Source organism: Macrotis lagotis, chromosome X (assembly GCF_037893015.1).
Source record: "Macrotis lagotis isolate mMagLag1 chromosome X, bilby.v1.9.chrom.fasta, whole genome shotgun sequence".
NCBI lineage: Eukaryota > Metazoa > Chordata > Mammalia > Peramelemorphia > Peramelidae > Macrotis > Macrotis lagotis.
In genome coordinates, this window is record NC_133666.1 from 451851320 (window position 1) to 451868504 (window position 17185).

At 36.2% G+C, this 17185-nt stretch overlaps 1 protein-coding gene across 8 annotated transcripts in view; it reads left to right on the forward strand.

The window, feature by feature from the left end:
- OSBPL1A (oxysterol binding protein like 1A) overlaps window positions 1-17185 on the forward strand; it is a 393082-nt gene that overhangs the window by 138721 nt on the left and 237176 nt on the right. For all 8 annotated transcript variants that reach the window (XM_074207328.1, XM_074207333.1, XM_074207332.1 and 5 more), the window contains one exon: window positions 1962-2043. In XM_074207328.1, coding sequence (XP_074063429.1) covers window positions 1962-2043 — 82 coding nt within the window. The remainder of the gene's footprint in view (window positions 1-1961; window positions 2044-17185) is intronic.

Here is a 17185-nt window from a genome sequence, read left to right on the forward strand (position 1 = left end):
TATATACATGGTCAGTTAGTGAAGGCAGGATGTCCTTTTAAATGTGGCTTTTGCTTTCATCATGGAGAGGAAATAAGAGAAGAATGACTCAAGGGAACAAGGGCAAAATATGTATGTACTGATAGTGGCCATTTTCTATTAATGAATTAAAAGTGATGCATTTGGTTGCAGTACATGTCTTCACTGCCCCTAACCTGACCTTTTCCCATTTTTGTTCCTTACTCTCATGCTTCAAAAAGTAGTGAGTTTTCTGTATGTGCCTTTAATAAAAAGCATTCTCCTTTTCTCAACTTGTGCAATCTGTATTTTTATATGCTTATATTTATCTGGAAATGCAAAGATTCTGCAGTTGGGCTTTTTTTTAAGGAGAGAGTTGTATTGGAACTAATGCTGCTGCATGAATAATTCTGCATCAGATGGGCTAAACTTACTTCGTTAGTACTTAAAAATGCATGAGATGAAATAGGAGAGAAAGGTGCTTACCTCTGTCCCCTTGAAGCCTTGGGCAAGAATGGAGTCAGTTTTGGGGGTTGCAGAATGCTCACAGGATTAGTATACAGTGAGGAGTATGCAAAATAAGCTATACTAAAAATAGAGGTCCATTTAATTAATAAATGATTCAGCAGTAATATGGTTAGCATTGTGCCAATTTCTTTCCCACCAGAGAGAGAATTTATAGGCAAAATTTTGCTTAGTTATTCTTTTTTTTCCCATTATAGAAATCCTCAGAATAAAGGACATCTTAAAGTGACAAAAAAAGATTTATGATTCATTTGAATTTTCTTTTGCAACCTTTAAATTTGTAAAAGAGGGGACACAATAATCATCATTATATAATCTAAGGAAATAGAATTTTGACTTTTAAAAATTATCTTTGCATGTCACTGGAAAAGAATAAAATACTATTAAGATTAAATAAACAAGGAAATAGAATTTGGATTTTGTTTTGCTTTTAAGCATCTTGATATGTAAAGTTCCCAATTATATGAAGATTTATTTCTAAACCCTACATTTTTCTCCTTTTTCTCAACTTTACCTTGCTTAGATAATATCCTCATTGAACCAGTTAAGTGGGAGTTGTACATACACAGAATGCTGAAGTAAAATCAGCTTATGGTTTCCAAATGTTAGTACCATCTGTAGTTAAAAAAACCAAGCTCGTTAAATATATATTTTTAAAGCGTCATTTCTTATTAAAGTTAATAACTTATGCCAAAACTGTTTATAAAAGAAATTAAGAATTTCTTGTACCAAGCATCATAAATATGTGTGAAGCTACTTTTAATGGAATTTAAGGAAATAGAGCTATAAAGATAGTTATGTAGAAATATGTATATGTACAGTACAAACTTCTATATACAGAAATTATATGTACCTTGAGATAGAAAGATAGCTATAAATATCTACATAGATCCATGTTTCATGTGGTTATATCTTTATGTCTTTAGATATCTATCTAGCTTGCTCAATATAAACATGATTTCTATGTATAGAATTTGTATTGTGCATATTGTACATCTCTATCTCAAAGTAGATAGACATAGGCATATACATAAATATAACATATGAAACAATTTTGTAGATACCTATAGCTCTCCATCTCAAGGTCATTATAATTTCTGTACTGTAGACATTTATATTAACTAATTAAATTAGATTCATGGAAGACTTCAGCGTAAATATTTTTTCAAAAGTCACAATGCAATTTTAAACAATTAAATTCATGGAAAAATTCTATCTCCCCCACCTCATCCCCCAAACTTATTTTTCCCTTTAGGGAAGTAAGTCTATTAATTATTGTTTTGTAATTAAGTTTGTTTCAAAACATTACATTGTCTATTAGTCTACAATTGAGTTAAGGATCAGTTAATATTTGGGATTGATAAATAATTAAGGTAAGAGGTGTAAATAAGACTTTTCTCTCAACATTTTCATTTTATTGTCTTCAATTTTATTTCTAGAAAGCACAAGAATGCCAACAGAGACTAGATAGAGAGATTTCCAACTTTTTCAAAATGATTAAGGAATGCAACATGGCTAAAGGTAAAAATGATGGGGGATGTGAAAAATGATGGGAGGTGAACATTACATTTTTTAAGATAAGTTTTCATTGATAAATTTTTAATAGCATCACCATAATTCCTTCCAGAATCCTTAACCCTGCAAGGAGGTTAACATTGCATTTTTAAAAATAAGTTTTTATTGATATATTTTTTATAATATCACCATTGTTCCCTCCATAATCCTTAACCCTCCCTGAGAACCATCCTGAATAACAAATAGTATTTCTTTCAAACATAAATTTTATAAAAAGAAAGAAGAAAAACATTATCATAACTGATTGATACATATTTCATTGTATCAATGTGCAGTACTTGTAGATTCCCACATCGGCAAAGGAGTGGGTGAAAATGACTTCTCATATCTATCCTTTCAAGAAATGCTTGTTCTTTTCTAATTTTGCAACTTTTAACTTTTGATTATTTTCTGGTTCTTTGCATTTACAGTGTGTGGTCATTGTGTGTTATTTTTGCCCTTCATTTCACTGTGTATTAGTTCATATAAATTTATCTATTTTTGTTGCCTGCATTCATCACATTCATCATTTCTTATGACACAGTAATATTCTGTTACTTTTATGTGCAATTTGTTTAGCCATTCCCCAATTGATGGACATGCTTTGTTTCCAGTTTTTTGTTATCATAAAAAGTGCTGCTTTTAAATATTTTCATTTATATACAGGAACTTTCTTCTTATCTAGAATCTAGAAAAATCAGAAAAAAAAGTTTAGCAATGGAATCTTTAGGTAAAATGGTAAATATTTTAAGCCCTTTATTTGCATAATTTCAAATTGCTTTACAAAATGGTGATATTGACTCATAGCCTCACCCATTAATGCATTGGTGTGTCTTTCTTTTTCCTCATAGACCTTCCAACATTGACAATTGCCATTTTTTTCATCTTTGCTAATTTTCTGGGTGTGAGATGGAAACCTTAGGGTTGCTGTGAATTCTTTTATTTTTTAGCGATTAGAGCATTCATTCATGTAATTACTAAGAATTTTCATTTCTCATTTTGGAAATTCTGTGTTTATATCCTTGGACCACTTTCTTATTGAGGAGTGGCTGTTGATCATATATGTGTGTCAATTATTTATATATCTTGGATATATATATATATCTTATTAGATAAGATTAGATTATTTAACAATTTTTCCCCAATTAGATACTTCCCTTCTCCTAGGTGCATTCATTTTGTTGTGTAAAATCTTTGCAGTTTCATGTATAATCAAAGCTGTTTTTTAAAGTATATTACATTTTGATATAAACTGTTGCTGTAATTGCTAATTAGTTCATAGTTTTAAATAATTTTAAAGTAAATGATTACTTTGATTATTTTAAGTTGATTTTTGTTTTATGTTTAGAAATATTTTTGAAACAAGTCCAAAATTTTTTAGTTACTGTTCATTGAGGAAAGTTGCTTTCTAGTTTAATCCTTCAAGTCTCTTCATATTTGTCATTAAAACAGATTTATTAGAACAAGATATTTTAGAATTTCAAATTATCCTGCTTTCTAATGGGAATGCAATAATGTATCACATATGATTATGCCATTCAGATGAAAGCATTTAATTGACTCCCACTATTATCTTTCTTAACATAGTAGAAACAAGTAAAGAAGTAGAATTTAAAATAAAATGAAGTGTGATTATGTGGGTGGTTATGTGTGTGTGTGTGTGTATATATATATATATATATGTATAATACATAGATGTGTATATTTGTATATATATATATTTGTGCATATACATGTACATATACATGTTTGAAAATAAATGTATAATTATCCAAGCATGTCTGTCTTTTTTTGCATGTCATTTCAATGTTTCAAAGCCACTTGTCAGTGCTTTGAGTTGGTCTTCTATCATTTTCTTCTCCCTTCCTATCCTCACCCCCATGCTCTCTTAGTGTGGATAACCAGGAATTGATTATATTTATTAACATCTCATGTTACAAACAGTTATAATGTAGTTAGTTCTATTAGGCTGTCTATGATTAACAAGAAGTTTTAATCCAGGACTTATTTCTTTCAGTCCAGTTCCAACTCCTTCTGCTTCCTAACTGATATCCTTTCCACGTTACCTTATGTCAAGTCTTCCACAGTCTGAAAGAGCTGCCAGGGTCCTGAGAGTTTAGGTGACATGTCTATTGATTCATGGATGATGTGTATGAGAGGTTGAACTTCAGCCCAAGTCTTTGTGAATTAGAGACTAGTTCTCCATCTACTGTTCTATGTTGCCTGTCTTAAAAAATGTAAACCAGTTTTAATACTAAACTAAATCCAGCTGGTTATAAATAGAACAGGGAAGTTAGGTAATACAATCAATAGAGTGCCAGGACTGGAGTTGAAAGATTCATCTTCATTCAGTTTACATATGGTTTCAAACACTTACTGGCAGTGTGACTATGGGTAAATCACTTAACTCTTTTTGCCTCAATGTCCTCATCTGCAAAATGAACTGGAGAAGGAAATGGCAAACTACCATGGTATCTCTGCCAAAAAAACTCCAAATGGGGTCATAGAGTCAGAAACCACTAAAATACCTGAACAACTTATAGAACAGTTTATTCAATTTTGTGTTACCATAATAATATTTAACCCTCCTTATTCTTTTTTTTTTTTACATTTTGTAAGGCAAATGAGGTTAAGTGGCTTGCCCAAGGCCACATAGCTAGGTGATTATTAAGTGTCTGAGACCAGATTTGAATCCAGGTACTCCTAACTCCAAGGCCGGTGCTTTATCCACTGTGCCACCTAGCTGCCCCAAACCTCCTTATTCTTAATGAACTTTTAGAACATCAAATTCATAGAATACCATTGAGTAATAGGAAAAATGATTATTTAATATATTGATCATTGGTTGAAGTTGAGGTACTTTATTTTATTTTTCCCAGTTACATGTAAAAACAAGTTTTAATATTCATATTTTAAACTTTGAGTTCCAAATGCTCTTTTTTCTCGCCCCATTGAGAAATTAAGTTTTTTTGAAATAGGTTAAAAATGTGTAGTCATGCAAAACTTTACCATAATAATAACCATGTTGTGAAAGTAAGCAGTTTCTATTCTACCTTCCTCCCCAATAAAAAAAAGAGAAACCTCAACAAAAATAAAGTTTAAAAAAGTATACTTAAATCTGTGTTCAAACATCATTAGCCCTGTCTTTGGGGATGGATAGTATTTTTTTTTTATCATAAGTCCTTCAGAATTATCTTGGGTCACAGCATTGCCAAGAAAAGGTAAGTCATTCACAACTGATCATCCTGCAATATAAGTCTTTACAGGTTTTGCTGAGAGCATCCTGTTCATTATTTCTTTTTACCAGAATAGCATTTCATCTTAATTACATACCATCGTAGTTTGTTCAGTCATTTTACAACTGATGGGCATTCTCTCAATTTACACTTTCTTGCCACCAGAATAGACATTGTCATTGTTAGGCCAATGGGTAGGCATGTTTTTGTATCTCTTTGGGCATAATTCCAAATTTCTCTCCAGAATTGTTGAATCATTTCACAATTTCTCTTATAATGCTTTGATGCCTCATTTTCCCCCACATCTTCTCCAAAATTTGTCATTTTCTCTTTCTGTCCTATTAGTCGATCTAATAGGTACAAGTTACCACCTCAAAATTGTTATAATTTAAATTTTTCTAATCAGTAATGAGTTAGGACATTTAAAAAAGTTTGGCCATGGATAGCATTGATAATGTCATCTGAAAACATATCTTTTGATCATTTATCACTTATGAAATGACTTAATTTTTATAAATTTGACTCAGTTCCCAGTATTTGAGAAATGAGGTCTTTATCAGAGAAACTTGTTTCAATATTTTTTCTCACAGTTCCTAATGCTAACTGTATTTCCCTCTATCCTATTCCCCCACCCCTTTTTATTCTATTTTCTCTCTCCTTTCACCCCATCCTTCCTCAAAAGTATTTTGCATCTGACTACCCCCCCAATCTTCCCTCCTTTCTATGACCTCCCTCCTTTTCTCCCATCCCCTTCCCCTCCTCCTTTCCTCTAGGGTAAAGTAGATTTCTGTACCCAATTGTGTATCTTAATTCCTCTCTGAGCTGATTTGGATAAGAATAATGCTTACTCATTCACTTCCCCTCAACTTATTCTCTCTCATTCTACTGCAAAAGCTTTTTCTTACCTCTTTTATATGAAATATCTTAACCTATTCTATCTTTCTATTTCCCTTTCTCCCAGTACATTCCTGTCATCTTAACTCTATCTTGTTAATATATTATACCTTCATATTCAACTCCCTCCTGTGCCTTGTATATCAATGTTCCTTCTAACTGCCCTAATAAGTGAGAAGATTCCTATGAGTTACTAATATCACCTTCCCAGGTAGAACTACAAACAGTGCAACATCATTAAGTTCTTTATGTTTTGCCTTTCCTGTTTACTTTTTATGCTTTACTTGAATCTCATATTTGAAGATCAAATTTCTATTTAGCTCTGGTCTTTTCATCAAGAAGGCTTGAAAATGCCCTCTTTCACTGAATGTCCATCTTTTCCCCTCTGAAAGAACATGTCAATTTTGCTGGGTAATTGATTCTTGGTTGTAATCCATACTCTTGTGCCTTCCAGAATATCACCAAGCTCTACAATCCCTTAATGTAAAGGCTGATAAATTTTAGATTATAAATCTATGTTTACTTTCACATCATGACTGTGACTCCATGATAATTAAATTATTTCTTTCTGACTGCTTGAAATATATTCTCCTTGACCTAGAAACTCTTAAATTTGACTATAATATTCCTGGCAGTTTTCATTTGGAGATCTTTTTCAGGAGGAGATGGGTGAATACTTTCAATTTCTATTTTACCCTCTGTTTCTAGAGCAGTTTTTCTTGATAATTTCTTAAAAGATTTTTTTTTTGATCATGGCTTTCTGGTAGTCCAATCATTTTTAAATGATCTCTCCTGGTTCTGTTTTCTAGGTCAGTTGTTTTTCCAATGAAATGTTTCACATTTTCTTCTAGTTTTTCATTCTTTTGGCTTTATTTTTTTCCTTGATTTCTCACAAAGTCATCAACTTCCCTTCATTCAATTCTATTCTTTAATGTATTGTTTTCTTCAGTGAGCTTTTGTATCTCCTTTTCCATTTGGCAAACTCTACTTTTTAGCATATTCTTTTCCTCATTGACTTTTTTAAAAATTTAACTTATTTAAGGCAATGGGGGGTTAAGTGACCTGCCCAAGGTCACACATCTAGGTAATTATTAAGTGTCTGAGACTGGATTTGAACTCAGGTCCTCCTGATTCCAGGGCTTGATACTCTCTCCTCTGCACCACCTAGCTGTGCCCCTCATTGACTTTTTAGACCTCTTTTTTCCCATTTGGCACAGTCTGGTTTTTAAGATGTTATTTACTTCAGTATTTTTTGTGTCTTCTTCACTAAGCTGCCCATATCACTCTCATTTTTCTTCCCAATTTTTCCTGTTCCTCCCTGACTTGATTTTCAAAATCCTTTTTGAGCCCTTCCATAGCCTGAGACCAATTTATATTTTTCTTGGAGGCTTTAGATTCAGAGTGTGTATTTTGATCTTACTTTTAGCCATAGTAACTGTTTATTTTCTTCTGTTATTTGCTTATTTCCCCAGCCTGCAACTTGATTTTAGCTCTTTGTTAAGGTAGGGCTCTTCTTCCAAGAGTGAAAGGTGCACTGTCTCAAGCTTTGGGGGTTTTTTTGGAAGCTGTTTTCATAGATCCTTTTAGGCATCTGCATGTTTTCAATTCTTCCAAGGTCCTATGCTCTAAGTAGAGACTTGCACCACTCATTTGGTCTGTGTTCTGGTCTGGGGTGACCATAAGCACTCCTTGCTTTCCTGGAACTGTGAAGAGGGTCCCTACTCCACTATGACAGTAAACTCTCTTGTGCTTCTGCTCTTTTCCTGGGACTGGGACCTAAGACTGTGAATCAGATCTTATTATGGGCAAAGCACCAGAGTTCTGACTCAGGGATAGCAGAGAGACCCCTTCAATTTTCTTTTGACTCCCTTGCCATTTGTGGACTGAGAGCTCCAGAAGCAAGGCCTGCTCCTGGTCCGCTGGGGTCTGGCCTGTGCTGGACTAGGTTCCACTCTCACCCTGGTGTGACAGACTTTTCCTTATGATCTTTCAAGAGTCCTTGGTGATCTCTGGCCTGAGAGGTCTGGAAACCACCACTGTTACCACTGACCTAGTCTCCCCACTCTTTGTTCCTGGATTGCTGGGGCCAATTTGTTCTAGCTCTGCAGCACCACTGTTTTGCTTTTTCTCTCTCACTCCAGTGCAGCAGACTCTTCTCTCAGATCTTCCAAGTTGTCTTGGGCTGAAAAGTTGTTTCAGTTAGTCTTTTTGTGGGTTCTGCCTCTCCAGAAATTGTTGAGAATCATTATTTAAAGGTATTTTGAGAGATATGGGGGAGACCTTGGGTGAATCCCTGCTTTGACTCCAACATCTTGGCTTTGCCCCTTTGGGGAAATTTCTAATATTGTGAATCATGAACCATCAGTTGTGTTTCTTACTGAACACTAGTCAGCCAAATTTAATTAGCTTTCAGAGAGGATTATTTACTGGGGTCATATAATGAGAAATGTTGGTATAAAAACATCCTTCCTCATGATTGAGGCAGAAAACTGCATATTCTTAGGAGAGCTTCCTGAAGAGATTCAATAACCTAGAACTCTGAGTTACCTCTTTATCTTATGTTCTCACACTTTTCCCTGGTCTTTCTATGCATTCATGGGAAAGAGTTACTAGAATTCTGGGGATAACATTTTGTACTGACTATTCTTACTGTATAGTTTTTTCAATACCTCCTAAAAGCTTATTAACTTAGCATGCTAACTGAAAGTGTTTTGATATATGTTTTCTGTTTTTTATTTTTGTTTGGTTGTGAGTAAGCTAGAAAATCACCACAGCCAGTCCCCTCAGGTTACCTTTATAACTCTGCCACTTTTTGGAAATCCAGCCAATGTGTGCTGGCGAAAGTTGGGAAAGTGAGCCCAGGGAGAATGATATTTGTATGGTGTTCTGAAGTAGAATAAGGAATGCTTTTTACCATATTTGAAGGATTAATGTAGGGTTAACATTAAATCATTTGCGGATTTAGAAATATAGTATGTGAATAACTTGTGTCTGGATTGGAGAAAATATTTTACTTAGAATGATACTACATAAAATATATTATTTTCATAGTAAAAGAGACATGAGCTCAGATATTTTATTTACAAGTTTCAGGATGCAGAATTTTCTTTTGTCAGTTTTAAATATCTGTCTTTGTAAGGTTACCTTCTTAATCATATGAAAGTTAATAAGCATAATATACTTTTTAAAGTGTTGTGTTTAATAAGCCAGCAGGTGGTTGCAATTTTCAATATTTAAGTCTGAGAGGCTTAAAAAGATGTCTTATGGAGAACGTGGAAGACAACATTTCTGTCATAGTCTTAATACTCATTGAAAATCAAAATGCAAAAACCTCTCTGATAATGTCATATACTACATTAAAATGTAATTTTTACTCTCAAAACTTAATTCTGAATAGCCATTGACTTCTTAATGATCTGATTCAGTTAAAAAATAAATGTGAATTATGGATTTAGGTTCAGGGTTTTTTGCATAAATTGATATGAGGGGTTATGGGATTTTATAAGGGGAATTAACTGCTAAAAAAAATTGCACAAAATAACTTTGTGCTGTGTGTTCCTTAAATACACCCACATCCCATTCCACATTGCTGATATAATTTGGCAATGATTTTTTAAGATGTCTGTGGAAAAAGTCCAAATCTTGGAGTAATAATTGTTGACTTTGTATTCAATGAAATAGCAGTAACATTAGGATCATGGTTTTTTCATTCTTCTTGCCCTGGAAGGTTAGTTTAATGCATAGAGTCTTATAATAGCCTTCTGTTAATCTCAGAATCTAGACTATCCCTTCAATTCTTCTTTACTCTAAACCCAGACCATCTTTCTAAAATACCATCTTATGGTATTCTTATTCCAGAGTATAGTATCACTAAATTTAGAAGCAGTACTAATGTGGAATAGCAGTGTCTCCCTATGGCTCCCATTCTTTCAAATAAGAAAACACCCAGTTCAATAGCCATCATATCTATTGAATTTCCAAATGGAAAAAAAAAATCATTATTTATTGTACAAGAACATTGTACAAGTAACTTTTCAGATGAGAGTATACTTTGGAATCAGTTTCTGCCCTACTTAGAGAGTAAAAGTAAGAAACTGGAGTCTATGATTCTGTCTTCTACACCCTATCCTTACAAACGAAAGGTCAGCAACCCCTCATCTATTCTGGTTGTTGAAAGTGGGCACAACTTTAGAAGCTTAGGCTCTAGCAGGAGCTCCCAGGCTTCTGGTACTATTACTGCTGGCAGTGACCCCACAAATTACTATGCTCTACTGAAGGAAACTTTGCTTCAACACTTGATTTTTCAGTCTCTAGTCTCCTGCTACAACTGCCATTTAATCTTGCTCATTTAAAAAGTGCCTGCTGCCACCACCAAGTTCTCCTCCTACTATAGTGGTGCTCAGTTACAAAGAAATAAAAAAACTCTGTGTGGTGGAAATTCATCCTATTACTGGCAACCCTTTAGCCTCTCCAGACTCAGAGCTTACAGTGCTCTTAGTAAATTATATCTAAATCATAAAGGACATCATTTTAATTTATAAATAAATTAATGAACTAAAGAATAAGGAAAAGAAACTACAGAGACTAAAATTAATTTAAAAATTAAAAACTAAGCTTTTAATTAAAAAATACACTTTGCCTAGAATTCATTTTAATCACACTCTTCCCCTTCTAAAACTTAGAATTATCTTTTCAGCCTTAGACTTTTGGATTTTAAAAGAGCATCTTTCCATTTGAACAGTGCTTCCCTGATCCTATGCTTTTCATGAAAAACCAGGGGTTGAATTTGAGGACTAGCAATCAGAGGCACATCCTTTTAAAATTTAACTTTTTTTGCCTTCTTTTCCAATATCAAGTGTATTCTCTTTTTTTTTTTGCAAGACAGTGGGGTTAAGTGACTTGGGGTCACACAGCTAGGTAATTATTTTTTATATTTATTTTTTAAAAAATAATATTGTATCTTTTCTTTTTTTTTAAAGGTTTTTGCAAAGCAAATGGGGTTAAGTGGCTTGCCCAAGGCCACACAGCTAGGTAATTATTAAGTGTCAGAGGCTGGATTTGAACTCAGGTACTCCTGACTTCAGGACCGGTACTCTATCCACTGTGCCACCTAGCCACCCCCAGCTAGGTAATTATTAAGTGTCTGATTTGAACTCAGTTCCTCCTGATTCCAGGGCCAGTACTCTATTCACTGCATCACCTAGCTGCCTCTTTATTAAATGTATTCTATGCTGAACAACAAAAAAAGGGGAGAAAAAGTTTAAAAGTGAAAAAAAAATGTGTAGTTGACTTTTTCTCTTGACAGAAGCAGGGGGTAAGACTGGAGTCAACCTACTTGATTCAAACAAGGATTTCCTCCAGGAGAAGTAGTGCTGAAGTAGTTGAAGTGGTGCTATCAAGGGTGTACAAGACAGTTTTGTATAAGAGCCCCAGAAGTCTGCTATGGGGGTGATTATATCATTAAATTTGGTTCCTTTTTTCTACTATACCAGAGCTTCATGAAAGTGTCAGATCACGAACTACCTTAATCCCCATTGCACACCTATTTGCATACCCTTGTAGGAGGCTGTGGCAATAGTTCAGGTGGGTGATGCTGAGGATTAAGGTAGTACAAGTAGGACTAAAATATAGAATATAGATTGGAGACATTTTGAAACAATAGAATTGACATGAATTAGAAGCTGATTGGACAGGAGAGGCGAAGGATAGAATTGAAAGCTTCAAATATGAGAGATCGGGCTCATTGAAGGTAGAATAGATAGAAGTGAAATCATTAAAGCCAAGCAATATTTTTTTTGGTGGGGGGTGAGTAATATTGGGATATGTTGAAATCAATATAGTGGTGGTGGAAAACTTAAATGATCATGTACTCCAGACAGATGCATTTATAAGTGTGAAGTTCAGAAAAAAACTCAAGGCTGGAAATACATGGAATAAGTTGTTGAAGCTATTAGAGAGGATACAATTTCCAAGAAAGAGAAAAACAAAAAGACCAAGACACTGACATTGAAGGATTAGAAAAATGATGAAAGAAGTGAATAATTACAGAGTTGGAAAACCAGTAATTTGACATCTCTGAAACCATTGGAGGAGAGACTTAGAAGAGAATGGTCAGGGCCCTGGAGCCAGGAGGACCTGAGTTCAAATCCTAGCTGTGTGACCTTTAGGCGAGCCCCTTTAAACCCTTTGCCTTAAATAAATAAAAATTTTAAAAAAGAAGGGGATGGTCAATTTAAAAAAAAAAACTTCAGAGGATTTATGGATAAGGATGGTTAAAGATGGAAAAAAGTCATTGGAATTGGTAGTTATTGGCGACCTCAAACGAACAGTTTTCTGGGGCAGCTAGATGGTGCAGTGGGCCCTGGAGTCAGGAGGACCTGCGTTAGACACTTAATACATACTTAGCTGTGTGACCTTGGTCATGTCACTTAATCCCATTGCCTTGTAAAAAATATGCACAATGTTCTTAGGGTGGAAGAGAGGAGCAAAAGCTGAGTTAAAATGGATTGAGGAGAGAATGAATAATCTACAAATTATATTACCTGCATTTGAGTAAGTCAATATTTGGTTTCTCCCTTTAGAAGCTATAACAGAACAGGAGTTTTAAAAAGTCAATAGATCTACCACAAAGGTGATAAAAATCATATTTCATTTTGATGAATTGAAGGACATATAATTAGCTTAGATACTGCAGCTCAAATGTTTACTTCATTATAATGATTTTGTGAATCTACTGGGTGCCTTTGTGGCCCCAAGTTCAGGTAGAATGAAATTTAAATAAAACAGACTTGACTTTATCCTAACATAGAAAAAAAATTTCTGTTCATCTCAAATACTTCTCTACCTTCTTTTCATGTCATTCTTTTTTCTCTTAAAAATACCCCATGCGTGCTTCTAGCCCCACTCTTAAGTATATGAAGGCAGAATCCATTCTGATGTAATCATGCCCTGCTCAGTCTGATATTTTTCCCAGCATTTACCCTGGGGCTTCCACTTAAAGTGTTCTTTAGAACATGTATTGCTGGAACCCCTGTCACCCTAAGAATTACATGGTAGTTTGTTTTTTACCATATGAACTTGTTACATCTGAATAGTGCGAATTTCTACTCTCTGGTGCAGTCCTTTTATGGGAGTGACAATAAGGGAATTGAAACAGGTGGTAGGGACAACAGAATCTAAGTGGCGTTTCCAAATACTTTTTTTCATAGCTATTTCTGTAGGCTCAAATTCTATTTTTGTCTTTTCTACAGAGCTATTCTATGGATATTGAGGGCACCTTCCATTTTGTTCTTTTATTGCAAATACTTGTGTTAGTCCTCTAATTGATGATGTAGGATAAGATAAATATGTTTATATACTAAAGCTAGATTAATTTTACAGATACAAATATTTATTAAAATTTTCTTGGGGGGGTGGCTAGGTTGCACAGTGGATAGAGCACCGACCCTGGAGTCAGGAGTACCTGAGTTCAAATCCAGCTTAAAACACTTAATAATTACCTAGCTGTGTGGCCGTGGACAAGCCACTTAACCCCATTGCATTGCAAAAACTAAAAAAATAAAAAACAACAACAAAAAAAACCTTTCTTGTATGTTCCTATTCAAGTTAGAACTTTGGATGATTGTTTTGTCCTTAGAATTTTTGAGTACACGTATTAAACAAGTTAGCCACCCTGTGCAGTATATTTCTCACACAGAAAACCAGGGACTTATCTGTGATTTTTAACTTTATGTTAAGAATACAGTTAAAAGACCACTTCATATGGTAGTAAAATTTTCTTTTGGTTAGTAGCAACTAAAGCATATGTCAACAGGATGCCTCAGGAGGAGCCTGAGAAAGTCCCCTCTTGTATGTCTTTAGAGAGGGGCTATTCCCCTGAAAGTCTTAACTCCTTGTTAAGTATGTGCTGTTAACTCATTTGGCCTTGGGTTCTTCCTTTGCATTCTTTTTTTAAAATTTATTTTTTTATTCTAATTTTGTACAAATGTTTTATTTACATTAATAAAATATACTTGTTTACAAGTAAACAAAATACTCCTCCCACCATGAATATAGATAGATTTGCTTGGGCAAAAAAGTAAAGGGGAGAGAAAAAAATTAAAATTAAAAAAATAATAGTAATAATTGTAGGTATGGCCAGGTGGCACAATGGACGAAGCACCAGCCCTGAAGCCATGAGCACCCGAGTCCGCATCCAGCCTCATAAACCCAATAATCACCCAGCCATGTGACATGCAAACCACCTGATCCCCACTGCCCTGCAAAAACCAAAAAAGAAGAAAAAAAAAGACCCAAAGTAAAATAAAATAGTAATAATAGTAGGGGTGGCTGGGTGGCAGACAGAGCATTGGCCCTTGAGCCAGGAGCATCTGGGTCCAAATCCGGCCCCAGACACCCAAAGATCACCCTGCTATGTGGCCCCAGGCAGGCTATCCATCCCCACTTGCCCTGCACCCTCCCCCCAAATAATAATAACAAAAAATGTGCTTCAGTCTTTGTTCCAACACCATCAACTCTGTCGTGGGTGGATCACATTCTTTATGATAAGTCCATCACAAAAGTTACTTCCATATTTTTCCAACATTGCCATTGCTGATCGCAACTCCCTCCTTTCTTATTTCTCCACTACCATGTACTCTATTTTCTCTCTCCTTTCACTCTGACTCTGCTGTAGGGTCGCTGAGTGGCACAGCAGAGAGATCCCTGGTCCTGGGGCCAAGAAGCCCTGTACCCCCATACCACCCCTTAGGCCCAGAATCCACCTGGCCCTATGGTCCTGGGCAGGCCATCCAATCCCAGCCCCTTGCAAGAAGTAAAAAAGAAAATGTGTTATATCTGACTACTGTCCCCCCATGGTCCATCCTCTCCTCCTTTATTCACATCCCCACCCCTTCCCCCTGCTCCCCCCTCCTTCTTACTCCAGTTGTCTATACCCCATTGAGTATATTTGCTGTTTCCTCTCCTAGCCATCTCTGATGAGAGCAAAGGTTCCCTCATTCCCCCCTTGCCTCCCCCCTTCCATATCATTGCAATAGCTCATTGTAATAAATCTTATTATGTGAAATATCTTGGACTATTCCCCCTCTCCTTTTTCTTTCTCCCATTCCATTTCCCTTTTTTCCCCTATTGACTCCATTTTTACACCATATTTTATCTTCGAATTCAGCTTTCTCCTGTGCTTCAACCATAAAAGCTCCCTCTACCTGCTCTATTAACTGAGATGGTTCATATGAAAATTATCAGTATCATTTTTCTATACATGCAGTTCATCCTCATTAAGTCCCTCATATTTCCCCCCTCTCCTCCAATCTCTATGCTTCACCTGAGTCTTGTATCTGAAGATCAAACCTTCTGTTCAGCTCTGACCATTCGGAAAGGAACCTTTGAAATTCCCCTGGTTCATTGAAAGTCCATCTTTTTCCCTTGAAAAGGACATTCAGCCTTGCTGGGTAGTTCATTCTTGGCTGCATTCTAAGTTCTTTTGCCTTCCGGTATATTGTATTCCAAGTCCTACGAGCTTCCACTGTAGTTGCTGCTAAGTCCTGTGTGATCCTGACTGCAGCTCCACGATATTTGAACTGTGTCTTTCTGGCTGCTTGTAATATTTTTGTCTTTGACTTGGGAGTTCTGGAACTTGGCTATAATATTCCTAGGGGTTGGTTTTTTTGGGATGTCGTTCTCGCATTTCTATTTTGCCCTCTGCTTCTAGAATATCAAGGCAATTTTCCTGTAGTAATTCTTTGAAAATGATGTCAAGGCTCTTTTCCTGATCATGACTTTCAGGTATTCCAATAATTTTCAAATTATCTTTTCTAAATCTGTTTTCCATATCGGTTTTTTTTCAATGAGATATTTCACATTTTCTTCTAATTTTTCTTTTTTTTTTTTGGTTTTGAAGTATTGATTCCTGATTTCTGTTAAATTCATCAATCTCCCTGAATTCTCTTCTTTGTCTGAAGGATTTGTTCTCCTCAGAGAGTTTTCTTATCTCTTTTTCCATCTGGCCAATTTTGCTTTTTAAAGCATTCTTCTCCTCAATAACTTTTTGAACTGTTTTATCCATTTGACCTAAGCTGGTTTTTAGCATGCTATTTTCTTCAGCATTTTTTTGGATTTCCTTGACTAAGCTGCTGACTTCATTTTCATGTTTTTTCTGCATCTCCTTTCTTTTCCCAGTTTTTCTTCCAACTCCCTCATTTGATTTTCAAAGTCTTTTTTGAGCTCTATCATAGCCTGAGCCCAATTTCTGTTTTTTCTTTGAGTCTTTAGATGCAGGAGCTTGTGCTTTCTCATCTTCAGACTGAGTATTTTGATCCTTCTTGGGCTCATTTGCAAAATATTTCTCAATGGTCTTCCTCTTGTTTCTTTGCTTGTGCATTTTCCCAGCCTAAGCCTATTTTGGGGGGTGTTTCCTGAACTTTTGGGACACTCCCACAAGGGTCTCAGTGTGTGAGGTTCTGTCCTCCCTCCTGGTCTGTTAATGACCATAAGCGCCCCCCTCTGCCACAGGGCCGAGGTGGGGGGGGGGGGCCCTATTGTTCTATGGGGGTCCTAGACTGGGATCAGGATCTGAATGTGTTCGGAGCCCCAGAGTCCTGTTCCAGGGGCAGAGGACAGAGCTCTGCAGTCTCTCTTCACTCCCCTCCCTCAGCTCAATGGGCTCATGCCCTGGGGGCTCCTGCTTACCAGCTCTGCCTGCTTCTGTTTCTGGGTCTAGGCTGCGGAAAGACCAAGCTGCTTGCTGTGTGCCCTGAGGGCTGGGCTCCACATGCTCACTCTGGCAGAGGTCCCCCGCGGTGCTCCCCGGGGTGCAGCTCAGGAGACTCCCCCCCCCCCCCCCCCCCCCCCCCCCCGCTGCTGTGAGCTGTGGCTCCCAGCGCCCTGGGGCTGCCTCTGGGAGGCTGAAGTTCTTTGGCTCTGGAGGGGCCACCCCTCTGGCGGGCTGCCCCTCTGACCCCGGAGAGCAGAGCCTTTCTGCT